General features: G+C 43.1%; 1 protein-coding gene across 2 annotated transcripts in view; it reads right to left on the minus strand.

The window, feature by feature from the left end:
* FOXO3 (forkhead box O3) overlaps nt 1–25,278 on the minus strand; it is a 148,866-nt gene that overhangs the window by 24,008 nt on the left and 99,580 nt on the right. For both annotated transcript variants that reach the window (XM_073576052.1, XM_073576053.1), the window contains exon 2: nt 17,440–18,854. In XM_073576052.1, coding sequence (XP_073432153.1) covers nt 17,469–18,854 — 1,386 coding nt within the window. In that variant the 3' untranslated portion in view covers nt 17,440–17,468. The remainder of the gene's footprint in view (nt 1–17,439; nt 18,855–25,278) is intronic.

The following is a 25,278-nucleotide window of genomic DNA, read 5'->3' on the forward strand; positions in this document are numbered from 1 at the left end:
GAAGCAGAACAACTGAAAAGATGCTGGAAGAGTGCCTAACGCCATCTGTCAAGCATGGTGGAGGTAATGTGATGGTCTGGGGTTGCTTTGGTGCTGGTAAAGTGGGAGATTTGTACAAGGTAAAAGGGATTTTGAATAAGGAAGGCTATCACTCCATTTTGTAACGTCATGCCATACCCTGTGGATAGCGCTTGATTGGAGCCAATTTCATCCTACAACAGGACATTGACCCAAAGCACACCTCCAAATTATGCACGAACTATTTAGGGAAGAAGCAGGCAGCTGGTGTTCTATCTGTAATGGAGTGGACAGCGCAGTCACCAGATCTCAACCCCATTGAGCTGTTGTGGGAGCAGCTTGACCGTATGGTGCGCAAAAAGTGCCCATCAAGCCAAACCAACTTGTGGGAGGGGCTTCTGGAAGCATGAGGTGAAATTTCTCCAGATTACCTTAGAAAATTAACTGCTAGAATGCCAAAGGTCTGCAATGCTGTAATTGCTGCAAAGGGAGCATTCTTTGACAAAAGCAAAGTTTGGAGGAGAAAATTTTTATTTCAAACAAAAATCTTTTTTTACGAACCTTGTCAATGTCTGGACTAGATTTTAAATTCATTTGATTAATAAAAGTATGAGTTTTCATGGAAAACACAAAATTGTCTGGGTGACCCCAAACTTTAGACCGGTAGTGTACATCTCTGCAATCATACATTTTTGGATTGGATTTCTTCTATATTCGCAAATGTAATGCGGTCAACGTCCTTCAACTATGGATCAGCATCTGTTTTTCTTAACCCTATATAGTTATTATATCTGGGGTGGTTGTGGTCGCAAAAGGTGAGCTTTTCCCTTACTTTATCTGTGAATGGATCATAATACCAAATAATAATCATCCTGAGCTCCACCCAAACACATTCTCAATAGGGAGAGAGAAAGTCTGACCCTCCTCCTACCCCACCCCCAATATCTGCTGCTGTGAAAGTCTATATGCCATACAGTCAGTTGACAGCTAATGCCACTGGAAGGTTTGGTAGATGGTTATCACATATGTGAATCACCACTTTACGGTCCCCATGATTATGATGAAAATCGAACAATAAATGATTTGTTAGTCACTCCTAAGTATTTTTGCATACATGACTTCACCATCCACACTGCCGATGATATTGGACAATGGACCTTAGAGATGTAGCCATCCACTTTCAATGTGCATTTTTAAAAAAAAAAAGACATACAATAATCTGGGAAATGGCTTTAAAAACTGAAGTGATGTAACAATTTATAGTGGCATGAAACTATTTGATGTGAATTACCATCGATTAATACAATGATTGTAATTCACAATTAAAATTTCAATATCCCATCCAAGTTCCAGTATAGGATGCATTGAAATATTATATAAAGTCGTGCAGACTTTCCTGCGTTATTGCTGTTTTGAACTGCTTGGACCATTGCATTTTAATGGATTTATGAATAAAAAGAAAAAATTTTTTAACAGCATCCTGGATTGCTCACGTTATTGCTGGACTTTGCTTTGTCGTTGTTTATATATATATATATATATATATATATATGATCTTTTAAAGGGAATCTGTCAGCCCTTTTTTGAGAGATCATATAATGATATCATTCAATTGTGTGTCACATAAGGATTCTCTTAGTACTTTTGCTTCCTCCTGACCCCGCACCTTTCATGCATAAATACCGTGTTTATATCAGTTCAGATGTATGTAAACTGCCGCTGTCCGGTCCGCTGGGCGGGGCTTATTCACTTGCTCCCCCCCTCCCTGCCTTGCTCTATGCATTTCTTCTTGTGTAGAGCAAGACAGGGAGGGGGGGCGCAGTTGAACAGGGCAGAGCAGTGCGCCGGAGCCGCGACGGGAAGCAAAGAAGAGGACCTCATCGCTACAAGATGGGAGGCGCTGGACCGCGACACCCATCGGACCAAAACTGGACCCGGACCGCCCCTGGGTGAGTGTATCTTAACTCGTTTTTCTTCTCTTTCAGGTTACATCGGGGGCTTATCTACAGCATTCAGCATTCTGCAATGCTGTAGATAAGCCCCTGATGGCGGTGGCCGCATCTTATATACCAAAAATGGGGTGACATTCCTTTTAAGCAGAAATTGCTTGTGATTCTGTCGTTTATAAAGAACACATAGTAACAGGTTTAAAGATACACAGGTCCATCAAATTCAACCTTTCTCCATCAGTTATACAGTCACAATGTAATTTGTCGCTAGGAAATCATCCAGCCCGTTTTTTAAATGCTGTTATAGTGTCTGCCATTACTATCTCTTGTGGTCAACATTCCACAGTCTGACTGCTCTAACTATAAAGAAAAATTTCCTATTCAGCTGCCGGAATCGCCTTTCTCCACCCGTAACGAGTGCCCCCTGGTCCTTTGTAAAGTCATTGGAAGGAATAAATTTTTATTGACTCTGCATGATGTATACATATACATGAGATCTCCTGAGACGTCAATTTGTTTTCTAAGCGAAACAAGTCCAACTTTTCCAGCCTCTCACTATAGGAGAGACCTTCGATCCCTTGTAATAATCGAGTGCCCTAGCCTTCAGATGACTATAGAAGGTAGATTGCCTGTAAACTTGGTCAGAGCAGTAGGTTGGGGCCATTAGAACAATCATGTGTCATTTATATACTGTGCATATAGCTGCGTTGTCCACACGTTCTTCAGTAGATAACAAACACATATCTGGGTTTTTTGGGGCTACATGACTATATTGAATAACTTTAAAATATGGCTATTAGCAGCAAAATTTGGTTTTCCAATGGTCCATTCTTAAGCTCGTCCATCAATGGGGACAAATTCATGCTAATGCTCGATTCACTTTCGGTGTCAGGCATCATCAGGGTTGTGTCATTTGTTCTTGACACCCCCTTTAAGTGTTACATTTCTAGACTTCTGTTATTGTTATGAAGTGTGTTGTGTGTTTGTTTTTTTTACATATGGTTAGATGAATTGATCATTGAATGGGAAGCAAACAGTTTGGAGGCGAGTGTCCATTGTCAGGCCAATAATCCAACTCCAAACTGGGCTTCATCTGTTTGGCATTCCTATGTTTTCTTGTGATGCTCATACTGGTTTAGCTTCTAATTCCCAGAGAATATACTAACATGGAGTCAGAGAGATTGTACTACACACCACAAATGATTCATGCCATCTGAACTTTTCCACATTTTTTCGTGTAACATCCAAAACGTGAATTTTTGGGGATTGTATGTGATATGTCAACACAAAGTAGCAAGTTTTTGTGAAGTATAAAGGAAATGGTACATGGTTTTCTAATGATTTAAAAATTATTAAAAAAAAAAAAAAAATTGTATCTGAAAACTGAGGCGTGCATTTGTATTCAGCCCCCTAGTCAATACATTGTAGGACCACCTAGAGGCTGTCCGGCTCCAGCTCAGCGAAATTGTGAACAGCAGTTTTCAAGTGTTGACTCAGATTTTCAATGGGATTTGGTCTGGACTTTCACTGGGTGATTCACACACATAACTGTGCTTTGACCTAAACCAGGGTTGGGGAACCTTTTTTTTTTGCCAAGTGCCATTTGGATATTTAAAACATTCTTCTGTGGCCATAAAAATTGTATGCTAACTCTGCCCACAAAATAAGTCTTGACGCTGGCACTGGTGTCTGGATGTAATCTTTCAATGCATGCGCCTCAGTGTTCAGTAGTTAACATTGCATGTATGTGCTCACACAGCAAAAAGACATTAAAAGGCCGGGGGGCCATCAAAACACATCTGCAGTGCTGCCCCAAGCACTGTAGTCCTTAGGAATCTTCCTGGGATCCCGAGAAAAGGTCGTCATGGGCCGGAAATGGCCCGCAGGCCTGAGTTTCCCGATCCTGATGTAAACCATTTCATTTTAACTCTGCAGCATGTTCAGGGTTGTTGTCCTACCGGAAGGTGAACCTTTACTACAGCCTCAAGTTTTTGCAACCTCTAGCAGGTTTTCTACAGGATTGTCCTGTATTTAGCTCCATTTCTCTTTTCATTAACCATGACCTGATTCCCTGTCCCTGCGGAAGAAAAGCATCCCTAGTGTTATACTGCCACCAGCATGTTAGATGGTGCATATGGTATTTTCAGGGTGATGTACAGTGTTAGGTTTCCACCACATATAGTGTTGTGAATGAGAGCATTATACTGCCTCTGTACAAATCCCTGGTTAGACCGCACATGGAGTGTTGTGTACAGTTTTGGGCACCGGTGCTCAGGAAGGATATAATGGAACTAGAGTGAGTACAAAGGAGGGCAACAAAATTAATAAAGGGATGTGTGAAAGCGAGGCGACAGGCGCAGTCCGGGGTGAGGCTGGGAAGCAGGCTGGGGGGAAATGTAGCCATATAGTAACAATAAAAATGAGAACCCTCTCTTCAGCTGCCTCACCAGCCATCCCTTGACTGCACCTAATTGGAGGTGATGCTGCCCCCTCTATTACCCCAGACCCATGTGCAGGTGCTCAGCCAGAACCACCCTAGAATGGGTCCCCTTTCTGCAGATAATACTACCCCAGACCCATGTACAGGTGCTCATCCAGAACCACCCTAGAATGGGTCCCCTTTCTGCAGATAATACAGCCATAGTGTTCCCACATAATACTGCCACATAGATCACAAATTATTATTATTTATATAGCGCCATTAATTCCATGGTGCTGTACATGAGAAGGGGGGGGTTACATACAAAGTTATAGATATCGTTAACAGTAAACAAATTTACAATGACAGACTGGTACAGAGGGGAGAGGACCCTGTCCTTGCGGACTAACATTCTATGGGATAGTGGGGAAGAGACAGAAGGTCGGGGGTGCAGCAGCTCTGGTGGTTTTGAGGTGGCAACTCAGGCAGTGGGGAGGCGGCAGAATGGTTATTGCAGGCTCTAAGCTTTCCTGAAAAGATGGGTTTTCAGGTTCCGTTTGAAGGATCCGCGGTTTGGTGGATAATCGGACGTGTTGAGGCATGGAATTCCAGAGGGTAGGGGATATTCGGGAGAAATCTTGGAGGCGCTTGTGTGAGGAACGAATAAGTGTGGAGGAGAGTAGGAGGTCTTGGGAGGATCAAAGATTACGTGAGGGAAGATATTGGGAGATTAGTTCAGAGATATAGGGAGGGGATAGGTTGCGGATGGCTTGGTAGGTCAGTATTAGTAGATTGAACTGGATGCGTTGGAGAAATGGGAGCCAGTGGAGGGATTTCTAGAGGAGAGAGACAGGGGAGGAGAGAGGTGGATTAGTCGGGCAGCAGAGCTGAGGACAGACTGGAGTGGTACAAGAGAGTTAGCAGGGAGGCCGCAGAGGAGAGTGTTGCAATAGTCAAGGCGGGAGATAAAGAGGGCATGTACAAGAGTTTTAGTAGATTGAGGGCTGAGGAAGGGACGGATTCTGGAAATATTTTTGAGTTGGCAAGAGTTTGGACGTGTGGTTTGAAGGACAGGGCAGAATCGAGAGTTACTCCCGAGACAGCGGATTTCAGGTGCGGGAGAGAGCGTGATGCCGTTTACCATAATAGATAGATCGGGTAGGGAAGATACGGGAGATGCAGGAAAGATAATGAGTTCAGTTTTGTCTACATTGAGTTTTAGGAAGCGAGAGATGAAAAAGGAGGATATGGCTGATAGACACTCCGGGATTCTGGACAGCAGAGAGGTGACATCTGGGCCAGAGAAGTAGATCTGATTGTCGTCTGCATACAGGTGGTACTGGAAGCCATGGGACTTTGAGATGTGCCAAGAGTATAGATGGAAAAAAGTAGGGGCCCCAGGACAGAGCCTTGGGGGACTCCAACAGATAGAGGGCGGGATGAGGAGGTAGTGTGGGAATCGCTGAATATGCGGTCAGAAACGTATGAGGCAATCCAGGACAGGGCAAGGTCTTTGATGCCAAGGGAAGAAAGAATTTGTAGCAGTAGGCAGTGGTCGAATGAGTCGAAGGCAGAGGACAGGTCGAGAAGGAGGAGGATGGAGAACTGTATGTTAGCTTTGGCTGTGAGTAAATCATTAGTAATTTTAATCAGGGCAGTTTCAGTGGAATGGTTGGGGCGGAAGCCAGATTGGAGGATGTCAAGGAGGGAGTTAGAGGAGAGGTGGGAGGAAAGTTGAGCATGGACATGCTGTTCAAGGAGTTTGGAAGCAAACGGGAGCAGTGATATGGGGCGATAGCTGGGCATAGCAGTTGGGTCAAGGTTTGATTTTTTTGAGAATGGGTGTTATGGGGGCAGTATTGGGGGATATGTCGCCAGCAATGAGAAGAAGCAGAGAAAAGGAAAGCAGGTGGGTGAAAGAGAGTGACGTATTGTATTTTAGTAGGAGAGGTCTGAGGTTAAGGAGCAGGTCTGCCGATGGGGGGGAAGAGAGAGGGGGAGATAGTTATTTGGTTCGAGGGTGCAGGGGTTTGAGGATGGCGGAGGAGAGTGAAGATTAGTGGAGCAAAAACGGTGAGGGCAAATGTAAGCATGGTTAAATAGCAGGGTATGAAAAGAAAGGCAAGTAAAATAAGAAAAGAGTGATTATTCTTACCTTCTGACCGATTTCTGGTATATTTCTAATGTATCACTTTAAATATGTCACTTCAAATGATGTCAAATCTGACCAAGGTCATATCTGACCTGCTCTGTTCAACTTATAATAATACCGTCATGTAGTTCTCATAAAATACCACCATATAGGTCACACATAATACCGCCCTAGTGTTCTCACATAATGCCGCCATATAGATCACACATGTCTCTATATAGATCACACATAACACCGCCATATAGACCACACAGGATAGTATTAGATACAAAGCTCAGCAGTCAGTATCACACAGGATAGGATTAGATACACAACTCAGCAGCCTATCACTGGAGAGGATTAGACACACAGCTCAGCAGTCAGTATCACATAGGATAGGATTAGATACCCGGCTCAGCACAGTATCACACAGGATAGGATTAGATACACAGCTCAGCAGACAGTATCACAGAGGATAGGATTATATACACGGCTCAGCAGACAGTATCACACAGGAGAGGAATAGATACACGGCTCAGCAGACAGTATCACAGAGGATAGGATTAGATACACAGCTCAGCAGACAGTATCACAGAGGATAGGATTAGATACACAGCTCAGCAGTCAGTATCACAGAGGAGAGGATTAGATACACAGCTCAGCAGTCAGTATCACAGAGGAGAGGATTAGATACACAGCTCAGCAGACAGTATCACAGAGGATGGGATTAGATACACAGGTCAGCAGACAGTATCACACAGGAGAGGATTAGATACACAGACAATAGGACTGAGCTGTGCAGACTCCTCACCCCCCACAGCTGCAGGAGCTGAGACAACTCACTTCTGAATGAGTGAGAGGAGCGTTCACAGGTCAGCTGCAGCTGTCTCTTCATCCCTCCCCCCCCATAATTACCTCACTGCCCGCTCTTCTCCTATATCCGTGCCTCCTGCGATTATAGGGGGAAAGTGGGCTCCAGAAAAATGGCGCTGATCTCCTCCCTCTACCTTGAAGTGGACAGCCCAGGAGGTGTGCCCAGATCACAGCAGGGAGCAGCTCCATGCTAGGTATAGGGTCGGCAGGAGACTGCTGTCTCCTATGCCCAGGGCAGCCATATTTGCAGTGTTAGGTTCCCGTTACATTTAGCGATGCACCAGTGATCCCGACAATGATATGACGCGGTCAGGATCACTGGTGCATCACTAAATGGTCGCTAGTGAGCTGCCACACAGGCAGATCCCACCAGCGACGCAGCAGCGATAAGCGATCCATCAGCGGTCGCCGTTACCTGTCACACGGCAGCGATAATGACAACTTCCGCCTGCGTCCATGCGTTGCTAGTCGGCCCCAGCAGGACGCCAATGAGGGAAAAATGGCCCAGGACATTCGAGCGCGATCAGCGATATCTAGCGGGGGGGAAGGTCGCAGGTACGTATCACATGAAGCGAGATCGCTGTTGCGTCACAAAATTGGTGACCTTTTAGAGATCTCGCTATGTGAGAAGGGGGCTTAAGTGTCTCTTACACTCCTGCAACGCAAAATGGCAGCACCCAGTGACTGCAAAAGTAATTAATAATAAAAAAAATGAAAGTTAAACCCTTTAAGTTCAATTGTTCTCATCTCTGAACCAGTTTGGCTTTAGAACACTGTAACAAGCACATGGTGCTTGTATTTATCTCCGGGGTAAAAGGGGCAACATGTCAATCTTTGGCTTTCTTGTTTGAAAAAAATGCTTCATATTTGACTACTGAATCAACTGCAGCACAAGCAGAAAAACAAAAGCACTTAAATAATGCCCTCCCCAAAAATTAGGGTTTTGTAACTTTTTTTTTGTTCCACTTTTCTGTGTGAATCCAGTGTAAGAGTATGTGCACAAATCCTTGTTTTTTTGTAATCAAGAAGTGTCCCTTTTTGTATTTTTAGATGAATCCCTAGAAGCTTTTGAGACCATTGTGACCACGGGTGGGGTGACATTTAGCACTTTTTTTAGCGTGTTCCTGGCGGTTTGTGAAGTGAATATGCTAAAAAAGCGCCATCTTTTAGGCACCTATTAAATTGTCCAAATGACTTGTATTGTAAAGTATAGCTAGTCTTCAGAGCAGAGGACGGTAGACTCGTTTCATTTAGCTGCTGGGCGTCTTTGAACGTCCGTTTTACATAGAAATGAAAACATTCATTCTTTCAAGCTCTTTCTGGCAGGTTTCAGAGTGAAGAAAATAATGTGTGCACATGCCCTAAGGCCATGTGCGCACGATGCATTTTTCCTGCGGATCCGCAGCGGATTTTACCGCGCAGAAACGCTGCGGATCCGCAAAGTGATTTACAGTACAATGTAAATCAATTTAAAAAAAAAACCCCGCTGTGCAGACTCTGCATTTTTTTCCGTGCGGTACAAAAAAAATGCAGCATGTCACTTCTTTTGTGCGGTTTTCCACCTGCTCCGTTCTCCAAATCCGCAGGGGGAAATCTGCACAAAAAACGCAAGAAAACCGCACAAAAAACAGGAAGAAATCCGCAGGAAAAATGTAGGTCATTTGACCTGCGGATTTCTTCAAATCTGCGCGTAAAAATCCGCAGGAGGAAAATCCATGTGTGCACTTAGCCCAAGAAGTCAAATTGTAGACTTTGGTTCTTGTTTTGTCCAGGGAGCTTACAAGCGTTCCGGGAACGATGGATGCTTATGTTATTAGCATCTGACTCACCAAGCCTTCGGCTGCCATGGCAATAGCTCCATAAAGTGCAGCGTTCTACTAGTTACTGGGCTGCCCACACTTCCGCATTGATTTCTATGGTGGAAGACGGTGTATTTTATAGCTTCTGCCTTCTGGTAATGATCGTATTATTATAAATGGATCTATTCATTTATTGATTGATAGACTGGAACTGTTCTATGTGTTTTACGCTTCCATAGTAGTCTAGTCTTTGGTCAATATGTGCAATATTTTCTGACAACCCTTTGTGGAGAAATCTATTGATTCCTTCCGTCCATCTGCTTGACATTGTTTTTGTGACTGACAGTATTAATGCTGTACTGTGTATTGAGTGGTATGAGATCATTTCGCAAGCTGTACTCTTGGCGGCCTTGCTTGCTTTCTTGTGAATCCTCTTTTTTATCACAGTTTACATTCACATATTTCTTTTCATAAGCCCGGATGTGTCACTGTTACTATGCAGACCCACGACACAGAACATTTCTCAGCTCTGCATTTCCTGAACATATATGTCCAGAGCAAATAATCTGTTTTTTCCCTTTAGAAAAAATCACACGTTCTTGATGACACATTTGGGATGCCTTTACACAAGAGTTTTTGACCATTTTGCATTGTGTAATTAAAGCCTTCCCTTACTTAAGTAATTTTTAATTTTTTGGTTGCACTTAGCTGGGAGTAATGGTGATTTCACATTGTGTTTAGGCACCAGTTCAGTCCAGACCTCCGGGACTGAGACGTATGCAGCGACGGGGCTATAGACTATAAGGGTGTCGGCAGAGCGAACGTGCACTCATTGTCGGGCATATAACCCTACTGGAGGTGGACACCAAGAGGCAGTCAACCACGACTGAGTGTCCATCCCCAGTAGGCATACATGCCCGAAAATGATGCATGTCAGAGCTCTGCCGGTAGTCTATGGCCTCCATGGCGCATACGTCCATATCCCATTTTGCTGGAGGTTTAACAGGGCGACTGAACAGATGCCAAAACGCAATGTGAAAGCACCCTAAGACATCTTTTTATTATATAAAGGAGTTGATGGCGATGAACATTCGTGGCGAGGAGTTAATATAACTTAACCTACATGATTGTTCATAAGGTCAACCCACACCTGTGAGGTGCAGCTAAAAGTAGGAGATCACCAAACTGATTGCTTGTCGTAATTTTTTTTTATTTACGAACGATCAAGCACTGATCCACTTTATGAATGACGAACATTCAGAATAATCCGCGTGTCAGGTATGTCCATATGATTAAAGTCAAAAGTATAATGAGCGTGCGTTGATTGTTCGGAAGATCTCCTATTTTTAGCTGCACCTTACGGGGGTGGGTTGATCGTCAGAACAATCATATATGTTAAGTTATATTCATTAAATCCTCTCCACGAATGTTCATATCCACCAAGTTAAAAAGTTACCGTATATGAAACTGTGTTTTATTTTAATCTAAAACTTTGTATCAATTAAAGGGAATCTGTCAGCCCTTTTGACAGAGGTCCAGCGCCTGCACACTGCAGTACTCTGCCCTCAACAGGGCAGAGCAGTGCGCCGGAGCCGCGACGGGAAGCAAAGAAGAGGACCTCATCGCTACAAGATGGGAGGCGCCGGACCGGACGCCCTCCGGACCCGAACCGCCCCTGGGTAAGTATAATCTAACGCCTTTTCTTCTCTTTCAGGGTACATCAGGGGGCTTATCTACAGCATTCTGCAATGTTGTAGATAAGCCCCTGATGGCGGTGGCCGCATCTTATATACCAAAAATGGGGTGACCGATTCCGGATAAGTAATCTTATGAGTAAAGCTTGATTCAAATACTGTAGATTTGGTGACTTTTTATATGCCTTTTTTCCACCAAAACACTATGGCTTTTCATGTTATCAGCTTGAAGGGTAATATGTGAAAGAGCTAGGCACTCGTGGGACTTCTAGTTCTTACTACTTGGTCACTGAATGGCTAAGTAATCCGAGGAAACAGAATGCGAGTAGGGTAGGAAGTGAGTGCACATTCCCCTGTAGTTGAACACTTGACTCCTCAGGGCATCAATACCATATATGCTTGGAGGAATCTCTCATGAGGTATGAGAATATGCTTGAAAATTTTTTTTTTTTTTGAATTTTCATTTATATCCACAACCCACACCGCATAAAGGTGCTAAACATTGGAGAGAAGCAACATTTCAGGTAAAAAATAACCTGTTAGGCATAAGTTGGTCAGAAAAGGAGCTGATGAATGTGTCAGGAATTCAGGGTGGTCAGGGTTGTGCTCCCCAAGATGTGACCAAGTGGTTCTCCGGATAATTTACAGCAGTGGATTCAACTACTAAGTAAATTCCCCTAAAAATGACATACGGGGCTTCCACTTCAGCTCTTCTTATGTGCTATTTTGTCTAGAAATGTCCTTTCCATACCTTCAGCTGTCCATCTGCCACTGTCTCATCTGGTGGCATGGAGGATAGGCTATGCCTACTTTCTGCCCCTGTGGCCACATTACATTGACAATTATTGCACCCTTCACACAGGTATTTTTACAGATTAAAGACCACTTCCACAGACCAATATATAAGAGCGCTTGTTCCCGATCAGAAGCCTGTGCACCATGCGCTAATCAGCCGACCAATGGGCCCAATGCTTCTACACTGGCATAGTACATCATTCATCCTGGCCAAGAACTCATCAGTCAGTGGCACATCTGTGTATACGGGAGGTGCAGCCCGGATTAACGCTGGATGGAACCAAAACCATCATACTGTCCCCATACAGTACGCCTTTACACAAACATCAATCAGCTTGTCAACTGGCACCAATTTGTGAGCAGAAGCCAGCTTTTAGGGCTCCATTCAGACAAGTGATTTTTCTGTCGGAATTTCATCAGCGTTTCTGATTTGATTATCATCAGTGTTTGGTTCACTTTTCAATTTTTACAATCAGTCTTTTATCAGCAATTTATTCGTATAAAAAAAAAATACCATAAATTTCAAAGTTTCTCCTATCCATAAAAATGTTAAAAACAGACATCACACAGAAGACAATGTGTGCTGTGACTTGCATCAAAAACAGACATCTCGCTTTAATTTTGGGGGGGGGGGACATACGGTTATGTGAACAGTCCCATAGATTATAATGGGTACATGATCTGTTACAAAAAACATGGATAGAACTAATGCGTGAAAAACAAACATCATGAAAGAAACCTGTCATGTCACCAAACACTATTAACCTGCAGGCATAGGGTTTCGCTGTAGGTTAATAGCCCGGCCACTGCACTGAAAATCTGGCAACCAGGAGGAAATGGAGTTTATTCCTCCCGACAGTCAGTCAATGTAATGTACCAGGGTGTGCGTCGGCTAAGTTCACACTTGTGTTTAGGTAGAGATCGTAGGGCTGCGTACTTCCTCCCTTAAGCCATGCCTACTTCCGTATTTCTCCCCAAAAAGCTCCGCCTACTTCCGCATGCGTCCTGCGTACCTATCGTTAACATTGGGTATGCAGGGACATGCGTTGTATGCGGATGCGCCCGCGTGCGTCATTTTGACGTGCCTGCCGACTGAACAGAAATGCAACATGTTGCGGTCGGCGGGCACGTCAAAACGACGCACGCGGGCGCATCCGCATACAATGCATGTCCCTGTGTACCCAATGTTAAAGATAGGTTCGTATGTGTGGAGTCGGGAAGGAATATTTTCCCCAATGTGAAGCTTACTGTTTGCCGTATGGGGTTTTTTCGCCTTCCTCTGGATCAACATGTTAGGGCAAGTTAGGATAGGATATGGGTTGAACTAGATGGACTTAAAGTCTTCCTTCAACCTTAAAGGGAATCTGTCACCCCTAATTTGAGATATCATGTAATGATATCATTCAATTGTGTGTCACATAAGGATTCTCTTAGTACTTTTGCTTCCCCCTGACCCCGCACCTTTCATGCATAAATACCTTTTTTATATCGGTTCAGATGTATGTAAACTGCCGCTGTCCGGTCCGCTGGGCGGGGCTTATTCACCTGCCCCCCCCCCTCCCCATCTTGCTCTACACAAGAAGAAATACATAGAGCAAGACAGGGAGGGGGGGAGCAGGTGAATAAGCCCCGCCCAGCGGACAGCAGCAGTTTACATACATCTGAACCGATATAAAGAAGGTATTTATGCATGAAAGGTGCGGGGTCAGGGGGAAGCAAAAGTACTAAGAGAGTCCTTATGTGACACACAATTGAATGATATCATTATATGATATCTCAAAAAAGGGGTGACAGATTCCCTTTAATAACTATGTTACTACGGATTGGCAGCTCTGTGTGCAGTAGCAACTTTCTACCACTGTACACATAGGAGGAGGACTACATGGCACAAGACAATTAGTCATGTAGTGATAATCTGTTGATAAAACACCAGATTTTCTTAAATCAGTAAGTGACACATTGTTAGAATCAGGGTCTCTGCTTCTACATTGGGCTGCTCTCAAAACCTGTTTAGAGATTCCCTGTAACGGCTTGCCTTCCTTCATTGAAATCCTCCTGGTAGGTTTCTAACCACTTCATATCAGGAACAACTCACAAGACCGGACATTCTAGAGATCCCCTGACTATTAATCTAGAAAATGTAAAAGCACAGATCCTTATCCTGGCTTCTTTTACCTGCTTTGTAAAACGTGTCAACTTCAATAACTGAAGAATGTTTGGCTAAGGCCTCATGACCGTTTTATCCACATCTGAGAAAAAAATCTGATTACTCTGATCAGAGTGGCATCAGTTTTTCTCGGACATGGGGATAAAAAAAAAAAAGTTTCTCCACCCTCTCCATTCATTCTGCCTGTGAAAATCAGATCACACTCAGATGTCATCAAGAGTGCCGTCCAAATTTTTTCATAGACCCGTAGACTTGCATTGCCGATTTTTATCCAACACTAGGATAAAAATAACACAGGTCTCTGATCTTTTCCAGCAGACTACTTGGTCCAAGGAAAAATTTTTGGACATGTACACAGCCCCGAAGAATATCAGATATGAGTGCTATCTGTGAAAACCATGTTTAACACTTGTCCGAGAATATCCGTCTTGTGTACGAGCGCTTCAAGTGCTACCAAACATATCCTACCCTTTAATATGAGCCATTCTAATAGGGCATTTTTCACTACACCTATTAGTGGTTGTAAGGTGACAGGTGTAGGTTTCTTACTTTGACCTTTCATTATTTTACAGATTTTAAGGTTAGTGACAATCAATATGGCCGCCACCACAGTGCTGACAAGTTTACTTAGCTGTTCAACACTATGGGAGCAAAGGATATATTACACCATAGCTAGCAACATTCCCAATTCAGAATTCTGAGAAATCTAGAAAAGCCACTTCAGTATTGTATTTTTAGGCCGGGATCACACATGCGAGGAATACTGCCGAGTCTCACATGCTAATACCCGGCACTGCCGCCGGCACTCGGGAGCGGAGCGTGTGGCTCCATGTATTGCTATGCTATTCCTCGCATCTGTGATCCTGGTCTTAGCCATTTTTTTTTTGCAGCTAGACATCGCTATGAAACATCCAAATTGAATTTACATGATGCTTATAGAAAAGCCACCACTCAGGTTCAAGAGATTTTTTTAAATTCTTTTTTTAATGCAGTAACATGTGTAAAAGCTGTTTCACTCAATTTGTCATTAGCACGATGCATTGAACTTCAATAGCAGCTGCAGCAGAATAGTGTGTTGACCTTGTCAGGAGCAGTGACCTTACCATTTATTTCACACATTCTGTTACTTATCTTTCTCTCTGCTCACAACATTTCCTTAAAGAAGCACTCTCATCAAAGATTTTATCCTCTTAATATATTGCAATCATATTATTATAATACAGCACTGTGTACTTACAATTGCTCATTTTGCCTTTCTACCCAGCTAATTCTTCTCTTTTCTCTGCTCTATTTGGAAGCAGGTAGTTTCACTTCCCTGCAGAAATCATTCATCTCTTCATCTCGTGACCCAGCTGCTTCCTCCCTCCCTCATGCTGGGGACCTTTGCAGTGACAGAACTCATGCAGGGAAAATTGACCTCCTGTTTCTACATAGAGCTTAAAATGATTCAGCTAGTCAGTTATTAATCACGTGATTTTATAGATCTAATGGAAAACCGAATAAATCAGGGGGTAGAACGTCAAAATGTGCAATTGTAAGTACACAGTGCTGTATAATACGATTGCAATATACTAAAAGGATCCAAGTTTTGAAGGTAGTGTTCTTTAACGCCTTAACCCCTCGAGGTATTTTCGTTTTTTGCTCCCCTTCTTCCCAGAGCCATAACTTTTCTATTTTTCTGTCAATATGGCCATGTGAGGGCTTCTTTTTTTTTGCGGGACGAGTTGCAGTTTTGGACGACAGCACTGGTTTTAACATATCGTGTAAGGGAAAAAGGGGAAAAAATTCAACGTGTGGTGAAAATGCAAAAAAAGTGGAATCCCACACTTGTTTTTGTTTGGCTTTTTTGCTAGATTCACTAAATGCTAAAACTTACCTGCCATTATGATTCTCCAGGTCATTACGAGTTCATAGACACCAAACATGTCTAGGTTCTTTTTTATCTAAGTGGTGAAAAAAATTCCAAACTTTGTTAAAAAAAAAAAAATTGTGCCATTTTCCGAGAACCGCAGTGTCTCCATTTTTCGTGATCTTGGGTTGGGTGAGGGCTTATTTTTTGCGAGCTGAGCTGACGTTTTTAATGATACCATTTTGGTGCAGATATAATGTTTTGATCACCTGTTATTGCATTTTAATGCAATGTCGCGGCGACAAAAAAACCCGTAATTCTGGCGCTTTTACTTTCTTTCTTGCTACGCCGTTTAGCAATCAGGTTAATCCTTTTTTTTATTGATAGATCGGGCGATTCTGAACACCGCGATACCAAATATGTGTTTGTTTGATTTTTTTATTGTTTTATTTTAAATGGGGCAAAAAATAAATATTTTTTTTAATATTTTTAAAAACTTTTTTTTTTTTTTTACTTTTGGCATGCTTCGATAGTCTCCATGGGAGACTAGAATCTGCCATAACCTTATCGGCTATGCTACATACAGGCAATGATCAGATCACCTGTATGTAGCAGAATTTTGCTGATTTGCTATGAGCCCCGACCACCAGACGGTGCTTATAGCAATTCGGCACTGACAGCGAGAGGTCTGCAGGAGACCTCTGGTTGTCATGCCAACCATTGGTGACCCGTGATCACGTGACGGGGGCCACCGATGGGTGGACTGCCGGAAGCGCATGTTAAATGCCGTTGTTAGAGTTTGACAGTGGCATTTAACAGGTTAATAGCCATGGGTGGATCGCGATTCCACCTGCGGCTGTTCCAGGCACGTCAGCTGTTCAAAACCGCTGACATGTGCCGGGAAAGATGCAGACTCACCGCCGGAGCCCACATCAAAGGGAGGGTGTACGACATCGGCGTATTATTACGCCCAATGTCTGAAGGGGGTTAGGCAAATTTGTAAGCAGTGACAAATTAAGAAATGTAACAGAATGAGTGTGTATGTTCAGACACTGGGGGAGAAGAATACCTGAGCAGAAGAGAGTAGTTAAAGGAAACCTGTCAGCAGGATTGTGCACAGTAACCTACAGTGTCAGGTCGGCGCCGTTATACTGATTAAAATGATACCTTGGTTGATGAAATCCATCTTGTGATTGTTCTTTAACATTTATTTTCAGTTTTGAGTTAATGATATGGGATTTTTTTTCCAATATATATAGAATATTCATTATGTAACCTAGGGGGCAGGTCAGTGAGGGATCCGTGACCTGTCAGCAGTCTTCATTATAAATACCTTATTAGAGCACCAGATGAAGACCCCCACAGGCCGTCCCGGAGCATGGACATATCATTAACTCAAAATTGAAAATAAAGAAACAACCACAAGACGGATTTCATCAACCAAAGAAACATTATAATCAGTATAACGGCGCCGACCTGACAGTGTCTGTAGGTTACTGAGCACAATCCTGCTGACAGGTTCCCTTTAAGGAGGCTTTAATCAAAACTATCTAGAAAGATTTGTGGCAACAGGCAACACGAAAGGCAATGGGATGAAGCTTGTAAAGGCAAATTACATTTTCAATTACACAAAACTAGGAGCACAATTTATCTGAAAGCTTTCAAGGTGAAAATAATATTCAATTATCTAAAAGCTGTAGCTGTAGCCATTTATTTCCAAAACTAATTTTATAGATATCACTGACCTGGCAAGGTCACTCTTCAATCACTTTCATCAACCTGGTACCCAACTTTGTGATGATGTCTGCTTAGCACCTGTGAAGTTGCCCACAGTTAAGCTGACATTCTGTGCAGAGATGAGGGTGTCAAAGTTAAAATCCAGCCCATCCGCATCCATGAGTTCATTTCGAATGATCGTTTCCATGTCGCACTCCAAGCTCCCATTGAAAATTTCCAGGTCCAAATCAGTTGGGAACTTTTCATGCACTGGAAGGTTCATGCCTGTGTACAAGGACCCTGAGAGCGTGTCTGATAGGGCTTGCATAGAATGACTGACAGAGGACTGCTGCTGGTGTTTGGATGAGTCCAAGTTGTTGCTGTCATTTAAACCAATGTTATTTATGCTGTTTGAGAAGGCACGGCTGCCACCAAGAAATGAACTGTGGGACTGCTGCTGGTGGTGAAGCAAGTTTTGATTAACCAGACCTCCACCTTGGTTGGACGGAGCGGCAAAAGACATCATTGGGTCATTCCTCAAAATTATATTTCTACGGGAATTCTGAGCAGTGACTGCAGTACTGGCCTGGGACATAAGTGGATCAGATTGAGTCATTAAAACATCACTATGGCTAAGTGAGTCAGTGGTAAGAAGGTCCTGTAGAGACTGATTACTGTAATGATTTATGGAAGAGAAGGTCGCTTGTTTGTTCTCTTGTATGGTTTGCATTGGGGACTGACGCAAAGAGGTCAAAGGAAAATTGAAGCTACTTGTGTTATTGAAGCTACTGGATGGAGAGCTGAGGCTTGAGCCCTTAGTGCCATAGGTAAAGCTGGAACTTCTCTGCATGCCCACACCAGGCGATGACTGCTGAGAAGAAGTAAGGGAAATGTCATCCAGCAAATCGTCCATAAGGTTATCTGTTAAACCATCATTTAAGTTCATGGTTCCAGCCATATCCGTTATCCTTGGCAACTCCACTGTGGATGGTTTACTTAAGGATGGAGACATACTGCCAGGACTATACAACATGGGGGATATAGGAGAGTCATCATCTTGAACATCATCAAGTTCAGTGGTAGCTGGGATTGGAGATAAACGGCCACTTATCGTGCTGGCATTAGAGTTTGTACGAGAGCGGAAATCTGTCCATGCATCCAGCTCATCACTGCTCCGTGATGTAGGGCTTCCCGGCCATTTTAGCTGTGAAGGGCTGTCATCGGCAGTATCCTGGACCACCTGCATGGACGCTTTTTTCTTTGCGGCTCTCCCCCGGCTCTTAGTGTATTTGTTACTGTTGTCCATAGATACCGCACGCCGTCTGGGTGCCTTTCCACCTTTTCCCCCGTCTGGGTTGATCATCCACCAAGAGCTTTTTCCGGTGCCCTCGTTTTGAACTCGAATAAATCTGCTATGCAGAGACAAATTATGCCGTATTGAATTCTGAGGGAATAAGGAAGAAAGGACAAGTTAGATAGGCAAAGGTAATGCAAGTGAATACATAAATAGCTTCTAATATCCTCCACAAATTGCAGAACCTATTTCCTCTATGCTCATGGTTCTCCATGGGTAAACGCATTTGTCATAAGCTCCTCCACTCTCTTTGATGGGTGACTGTACTATGTAATCATTATCCTTACATTCAATAATCACCTTCAGTGCATTATAGCAGAACGTTTTCAAAGTCACCAAGAGAAAGGACGATATTTCTAGCACTTTTATATCATCTGCGGTATGACCATGGATAAAAGCTCAACTGTTACACGACAAAATTGAAATCTATTAAAAAAAGAAACTAAATAAACAGGTAAATCCATTATTATCACGTCTTTTGTACGTAAAGGAACTGTTAGCAAAGTAGCAAAGTCTGGGAGGAAACGCCAATAAGATGTTCATTTTATTATCTGAACACAATAAAGCGCAATCAGAGCTCTGAAATATTCTCATTGCTAAAACTGACCTTGAAGCATATGCCTAATCTGAAACATTTTAGGGCTTCTGGAGAAAAGTCACAATTAGAATAAATAATAGGGCTACAACCCAACATGCACCAAATTTGAAAATCAACACAAACTTTTATTTGAAATGAGATACACACCTAAAGTAGTGTGACCCAAGGTAATAAAGAAAAGAGTATGGGTACATTTACACTCGAGGATAACGATAATTATTCACGATTATCTTTCAAACATCCATTGGATGAAATGAACTTTTCTGCTAAACAAGAGATCATCATTCTCGACAGCACATCGTCCTGTGTAAACATGACTTTGTGCTGCCGAGAATAATGGAAGCCTATGTGTACTGTTTGATCCATCATAGAATGATCAGTGCATATTTGAGGTCGATACAGGTCTACCTGTGTTAACAGTTATTTAAATGACTGTTGAATGGTAGATATTTACCAGACGGTGGTCGTTTAGTGTCACCGGTTGGTCCATGTTTACCTTAGATGGTGCAGAAATGCTGACAACGAGACATCATCTTATTTCTACAATTAGTAGGCTTGTGTTAAGGACCCCATACACAGATAAAAACAGATGACTTTATTTTAATTGGTCGAGTATCATTGATATATAGTGGATTATCGAATCTTCGCCTAAGGATGGATGTCAGGGAAAAGAAGGATCTGACCTGTAGAAGTTCCACTCTCATTGCTAGACAAGTCCAAACTCATTATCAATATAGTTCCTTATTTATTATAGTTGACAAAAAGACACATCCATCAAATTCAAACTGATGGGATATGATAAAAGGAAATGGGGTACATGCACAACCACAATGCATCCACTCCTGATCCAACTGAACCAAACATCCAGAAAAGAACTTCACTGGTGATGGGCGAACGTGCTGGGATAAGGAGTTATCTAAGCATAATCATGTGCTAACCAAGTGTCTTCGGCATGCTCGAATAATACTTTTAAGTCCCTGCGGCTGCATGTCTCGCGGCTTTTCAACAGCCACAACACATGCAGGGGTGGCCTGTTTGTTAGGCAATCCCTGCATACGTTGCGTCTGTAACAGCCGTGAGTCATGCAGCCGCAGGGACTTGAACATATTTTTATAGCACGCCGAAGACACTCGGTTAGCACACGAGCGTGCTCAGACATCTTATCCCAGCACATTCACTCATCATTAAACTTGACATATTTCATATGAAATAAACATGGCATCAAAGCCATCCACATACATTTTAAGCAAATCCTAGTCCCCTCTTAGCACCCTGAAGGCACTACCGCACGACTGGTTTGCTGACATGTAGTTCTTCTAGTCCGTTACTGCCCCTCCGGGCTCCAGCATGCGCTGCCAGCGCTCGCTCCCAGAGCGCTAATCTGAATAATTAAATTCCTAAACTCTAGCTCTCTAGGACTATTCTACCTTAGCTACCCCCATTTATGCGATTTCAATATCAGTGGTAGGCTCACTGTTCATGTAGACACGTCCCATGGGAATATTGACGTCTGTAGCACAGTGTTGGGTCACAAGACCCACTTGAAACCCCCACTGAGATGATTGACTTCTCCTGCACCAGTGTTCAGCTGGTCCAGACCTCCGCCTGTAAAGGAGATTGCACACGACCTGTGATGTTCCGATCCTGGCACTGGCCGGAATTACAAGGCAGTGTGGGATTAGGACGTCATAGGGCGAGTATCAGGCTGTGCAGGCACAGAACACTGCATGTGTGAATGGGGCAGTGGTCATGTACACTGCAATGCATTCATTGCTAATGGGACCGCCAGAGATAATCGAGAGCTGTGCTCAGCTGGTACTCGGAACTTCGAAAAGAATGAATGGAGCAGCAGTACATATGTACAGTCATGGCCAAAAGTTTAGAGAATGACACAAATATTAATTTTTACAAAGTCTACTGCTTCATTTTTTCTAATGGCAATTTGCATCTACTCCAGAATGTTATAAAGAGTGATCAGCTTAACAGCAATTACTTGCAAAGTCAATATTTGCCTAGAAAATGAACTTTATCCCCCAAAACACATTTCAACATCATTGCAGCCCTGCCTTAAAAGCAGGGCTGTGGAGTCGGAGTCGGTGCTCATTTTGGTGGAGTCAGAGTCGGAGTTGGAGTCGGTATAAAATGGACCGACTCCGACTCCTAAAATATATAATAAATTGGGTACAGTAATTCAATGCAGGATGTGCTGAATATTTTTTCATAGGAATTTGGGAAAGTTATGAAATGTCCTATAAATGGCTGTTCTATTCCTGATCTAAGGCTACATTCACACACAGCGTTTTTCCTGTGTTTTTTGAGGATACGTTTTTCAGCTGCAAAAGCTGATCATCTTTTTAAAAAACCGCATCACCTGAAAGGTTTTTGAGCTCATAGATAATGTTTTCAATAGCAAAAGCAGATTAGAAATCTGCTCTATCCATTTATCCATATCTGTCTATCCATATCGTATCTGTACCAAAAAGAATGAAAACCGGGTAGTACACCAATATATATTCTGTTCTATCTAAATATCTTGATTATGGGATCATAAAAATGATTAAATGTCTGAGGTTCACATTGTACTACAATAAATTTTTCACTTAAATATAAGCAATATGTGTGGGAGTCGGAGTCGGAGTCGTGGAGTCGGTGTAAGGGAAATTGAGGAGTCGGAGTCGCAGGTTTGGCTTACCGACTCCACAGCCCTGCTTAAAAGGACCAGCTAACATCGTTTCAGTGATTTCTCCATTAACACAGGTGTGGGTGTTGATGAGGACAGGGCTGGAGATCAATCTGTCATGATTAAGTAAGAATGACACCACTGGACACTTTAAAAGGAGGCTGGTGCTTGACATCATTGTTTCTCTTCTGTTAACCATGGTTACCTCTAAAGAAACACGTGCAGTCATCATTGCACTGCACAAAAATGGCCTAACAGGGAAGAGTATCGCAGCTAGAAAGATTGCACCTCAGTCAACAATCTATCGCATCATCAAGAACTTCAAGGAGAGAGGTTCCCTTGTTGCCAAAAATGCTCCAGGGCGCCCAAGAAAGACCAGCAAGCGCCAGGACCGTCTCTTAAAAAAGTGTTTCAGCTGCGGGATCGGGCTACCAGCAGTGCAGAGCTTGCTCAGGAATGGCAGCAGGCAGGTGTGAGTGCATCTGCATGCACTGTGAGGTGGAGACTCTTGGAGCAAGGCCTGGTCTCAAGGAGGGCAGCAAAGAAGCCACTTCTCTCCAGAAAAAACATCATGGACAGACTGATATTCTGCAAGAGGTACAGGGAGTGGACTGCTGAGGACTGGGATAAAGTCATTTTCTCTGATGAATCCCCTTTTCGATTGTTTGGGACATCTGGAAAACGGCTTATTCGGAGAAGACCAGGTGAGCGCTACCACCAGTCTTGTCTCATGCAACTGTCAAGCATCCTGAAACCATTCATGTGTGGGGTTGCTTCTCAGCCAAGGGAATGGGCTCTCTCTCAGTCTTGCCTAAAAACACAGCCATGAATAAAGAATGGTACCAGAATGTCCTCCAAGAGCAACTTCTCCCAACCGTCCAAGAGCAGTTTGGCGAACAACAATGCCTTTTTCAACATGATGGAGCACCTTGCCATAAAGCAAAGGTGATAACTAAATGGCTCAGGGAACAAAACAGAGATTTTGGGACCATGGCCTGGAAACTCCCCAGATCTTAATCCCATTGAGAACTTGTGGTCAATCATCAAGAGACGGGTGGACAAACAAAAACCTTCAAATTCAGGCAAAATAAAAGCATTGATTTTGCAAGAATGGACTGCTATCAGTCAGGATTTGATCCAGAAGTTGATTGAGAGCATGCCAGGGAGAATTGCTGAGGTCCTGAAGAAGAAGGGTCAACACTGCAAATATTGACTTGCTGCATTAACTCATTCTAACTGTCAATATAACCTTTTGTTACTCATAATATGATTGCAATTATATTTCTGTATGTGATAAAAACATCTGACAAACACACATAAAAACCAGAGGCCAGCAGATCATGTGAAAATATAATATTTGTGTCATTCTCTAAACTTTTGGCCATGACTGTAGGACCATCTCTTCAGAGACCTAGTTCTCAGAACCCTAGAGATCAAGAACATAAGGGGCAACTTACACATTTAACATTTCTTTCCGTCCTTTACTTTATGTACTTAGTACTTTCTCTTTCACTTTTTTTTTTTTTTTTTTTTTTAGGTCTAAGGCAGCGGTTCTCAACCTGGGGGTCGAACGACCAAAACACATGGGTCGCCTAAAGCCATCGGAAAATACATATTTCCGATAGCTTTAGCCGCTGAGAAGTCGTGCTACCGTCTGCAGCAGCGCTATTCAGCTAGAATGCATGCAGTTATGGATGCACGTTCCAAACTGAATGCCTGCGCGCATGTGCAGACATTATTGCATCATCCGTCCGGGGCCTAAGGGGCGGGGGGAGCGCTCCACAGTCCATAGCAGCGTATTACGTGTGTCCGGCGCTTGCTGACGTCATCAGTGGGCGGACACAGCAAGCGCCAGAGGACAGAAGCCTAGGAGGCGGAGAGGCAAGAGGCGGAGAGCCTGTGAGACAGCCTGCTGGTGTAAAAAAAGGTTAATAATTTAAAATTACAGTTTTAAAGTAGCCACCAAAATTATATTTTGGTTTGGGGTCACCGCAACATGAGGAACTGTATTACGGGGCCACGGCATTAGAAAGGTTGAAAAACAATGGTCTAAGGGGTAAGGTTTCTCCTTGTGGAGAGTGACATACCAGCTCAGGCTTGTCAAGGTAAGGATTCTTATTCGCCGTGCAATGCTTCTCTGGGAAAATAATATGCAAATTGCCTCTTCAGAATGAAAGAGGACTTGAACTCTATAGTACCACCTGTTGGTAGAGCTGGCATGTTACTCTCCACAAGGAGAAACCTTACCCCTTAGACCTCAGTCCAGAGCCTCCAGCCTAGCCAAATCAGTTCTCATACTTTGCACTGACGAGGGCCAATAGCCTGAAACACCGTGTCTGCAAACTGAGATTCTGATTTGGCTTTATCCCAAGTCATATTACAAGACTCGTTAAAGGGTAGATTGTGACTTGTAGGATCGCTACTACCAACAGGTGGCGCTATAGAATTAAGTCCTCTTTGTCTCTGAAGAGGCAATTTGCACTTTTTTTGTCTTTCTAAAATCCCTCTTGCTTGCATCCAATCTATTCAAAGAAGCAAAAAAAAAAATCAATTAAATCAGTTTTCTCCAATTTGCCACTAGTGCAGCGTGTGCTGAAGCCAATTAGCAAACTATTCACCTGTCGTTACCGTCCGACTGGGTGCACAATGAGGCACAGCGGTGTAATTTTACGGCTTGACAGTTCCAGCCAGATCTGCATTGTGGTCATCGTCAACAGCTGTCAAGCTTTATGGTAACTGACAAAAGCATCTAAGTAACGGCTGAAAATTAGCGGGAAACAAATGTTTTAACGGAATAACAGCTAATGTAGAAATGTTATTAGTGTTATTATTGTATATAGTGGGCATGGTGAATATTACCGTATACTGGGCACACATACTAGATTAGGAGTGTGATCTATTGTTGAAAAGACCAATTCTCTAAATTCAGTCCCAATCTCTTTCTATCTATCTTTGTAGATGTTTTTATGCGGTGGACTATACTTAAAAATTAGGTCTACAAGTGAAAAGAACATTTTTACTGTTACATCTGTGAGAACTGGCATGAAAATATGACTTCCAGTTACCGTAAGTGCATGGTTTCCCGTTACGATGCAAGGAACACAAGCTGACCACAATAGGGATTCCTTCCAAGTGAACCAAAAACCTGGCGTTGTGCGTACACGTCTCCTTTCATCCTCAATAGCAGAGTAGTACAGTGTGGTGAATACAATATAATACGGCCAATGTGTAAATAA

This window comes from Dendrobates tinctorius, unplaced genomic scaffold (genome assembly GCF_039654945.1).
Source record: "Dendrobates tinctorius isolate UK_male_01 unplaced genomic scaffold, ASM3965494v1 ptg000046l, whole genome shotgun sequence".
Taxonomy (NCBI): domain Eukaryota; kingdom Metazoa; phylum Chordata; class Amphibia; order Anura; family Dendrobatidae; genus Dendrobates; species Dendrobates tinctorius.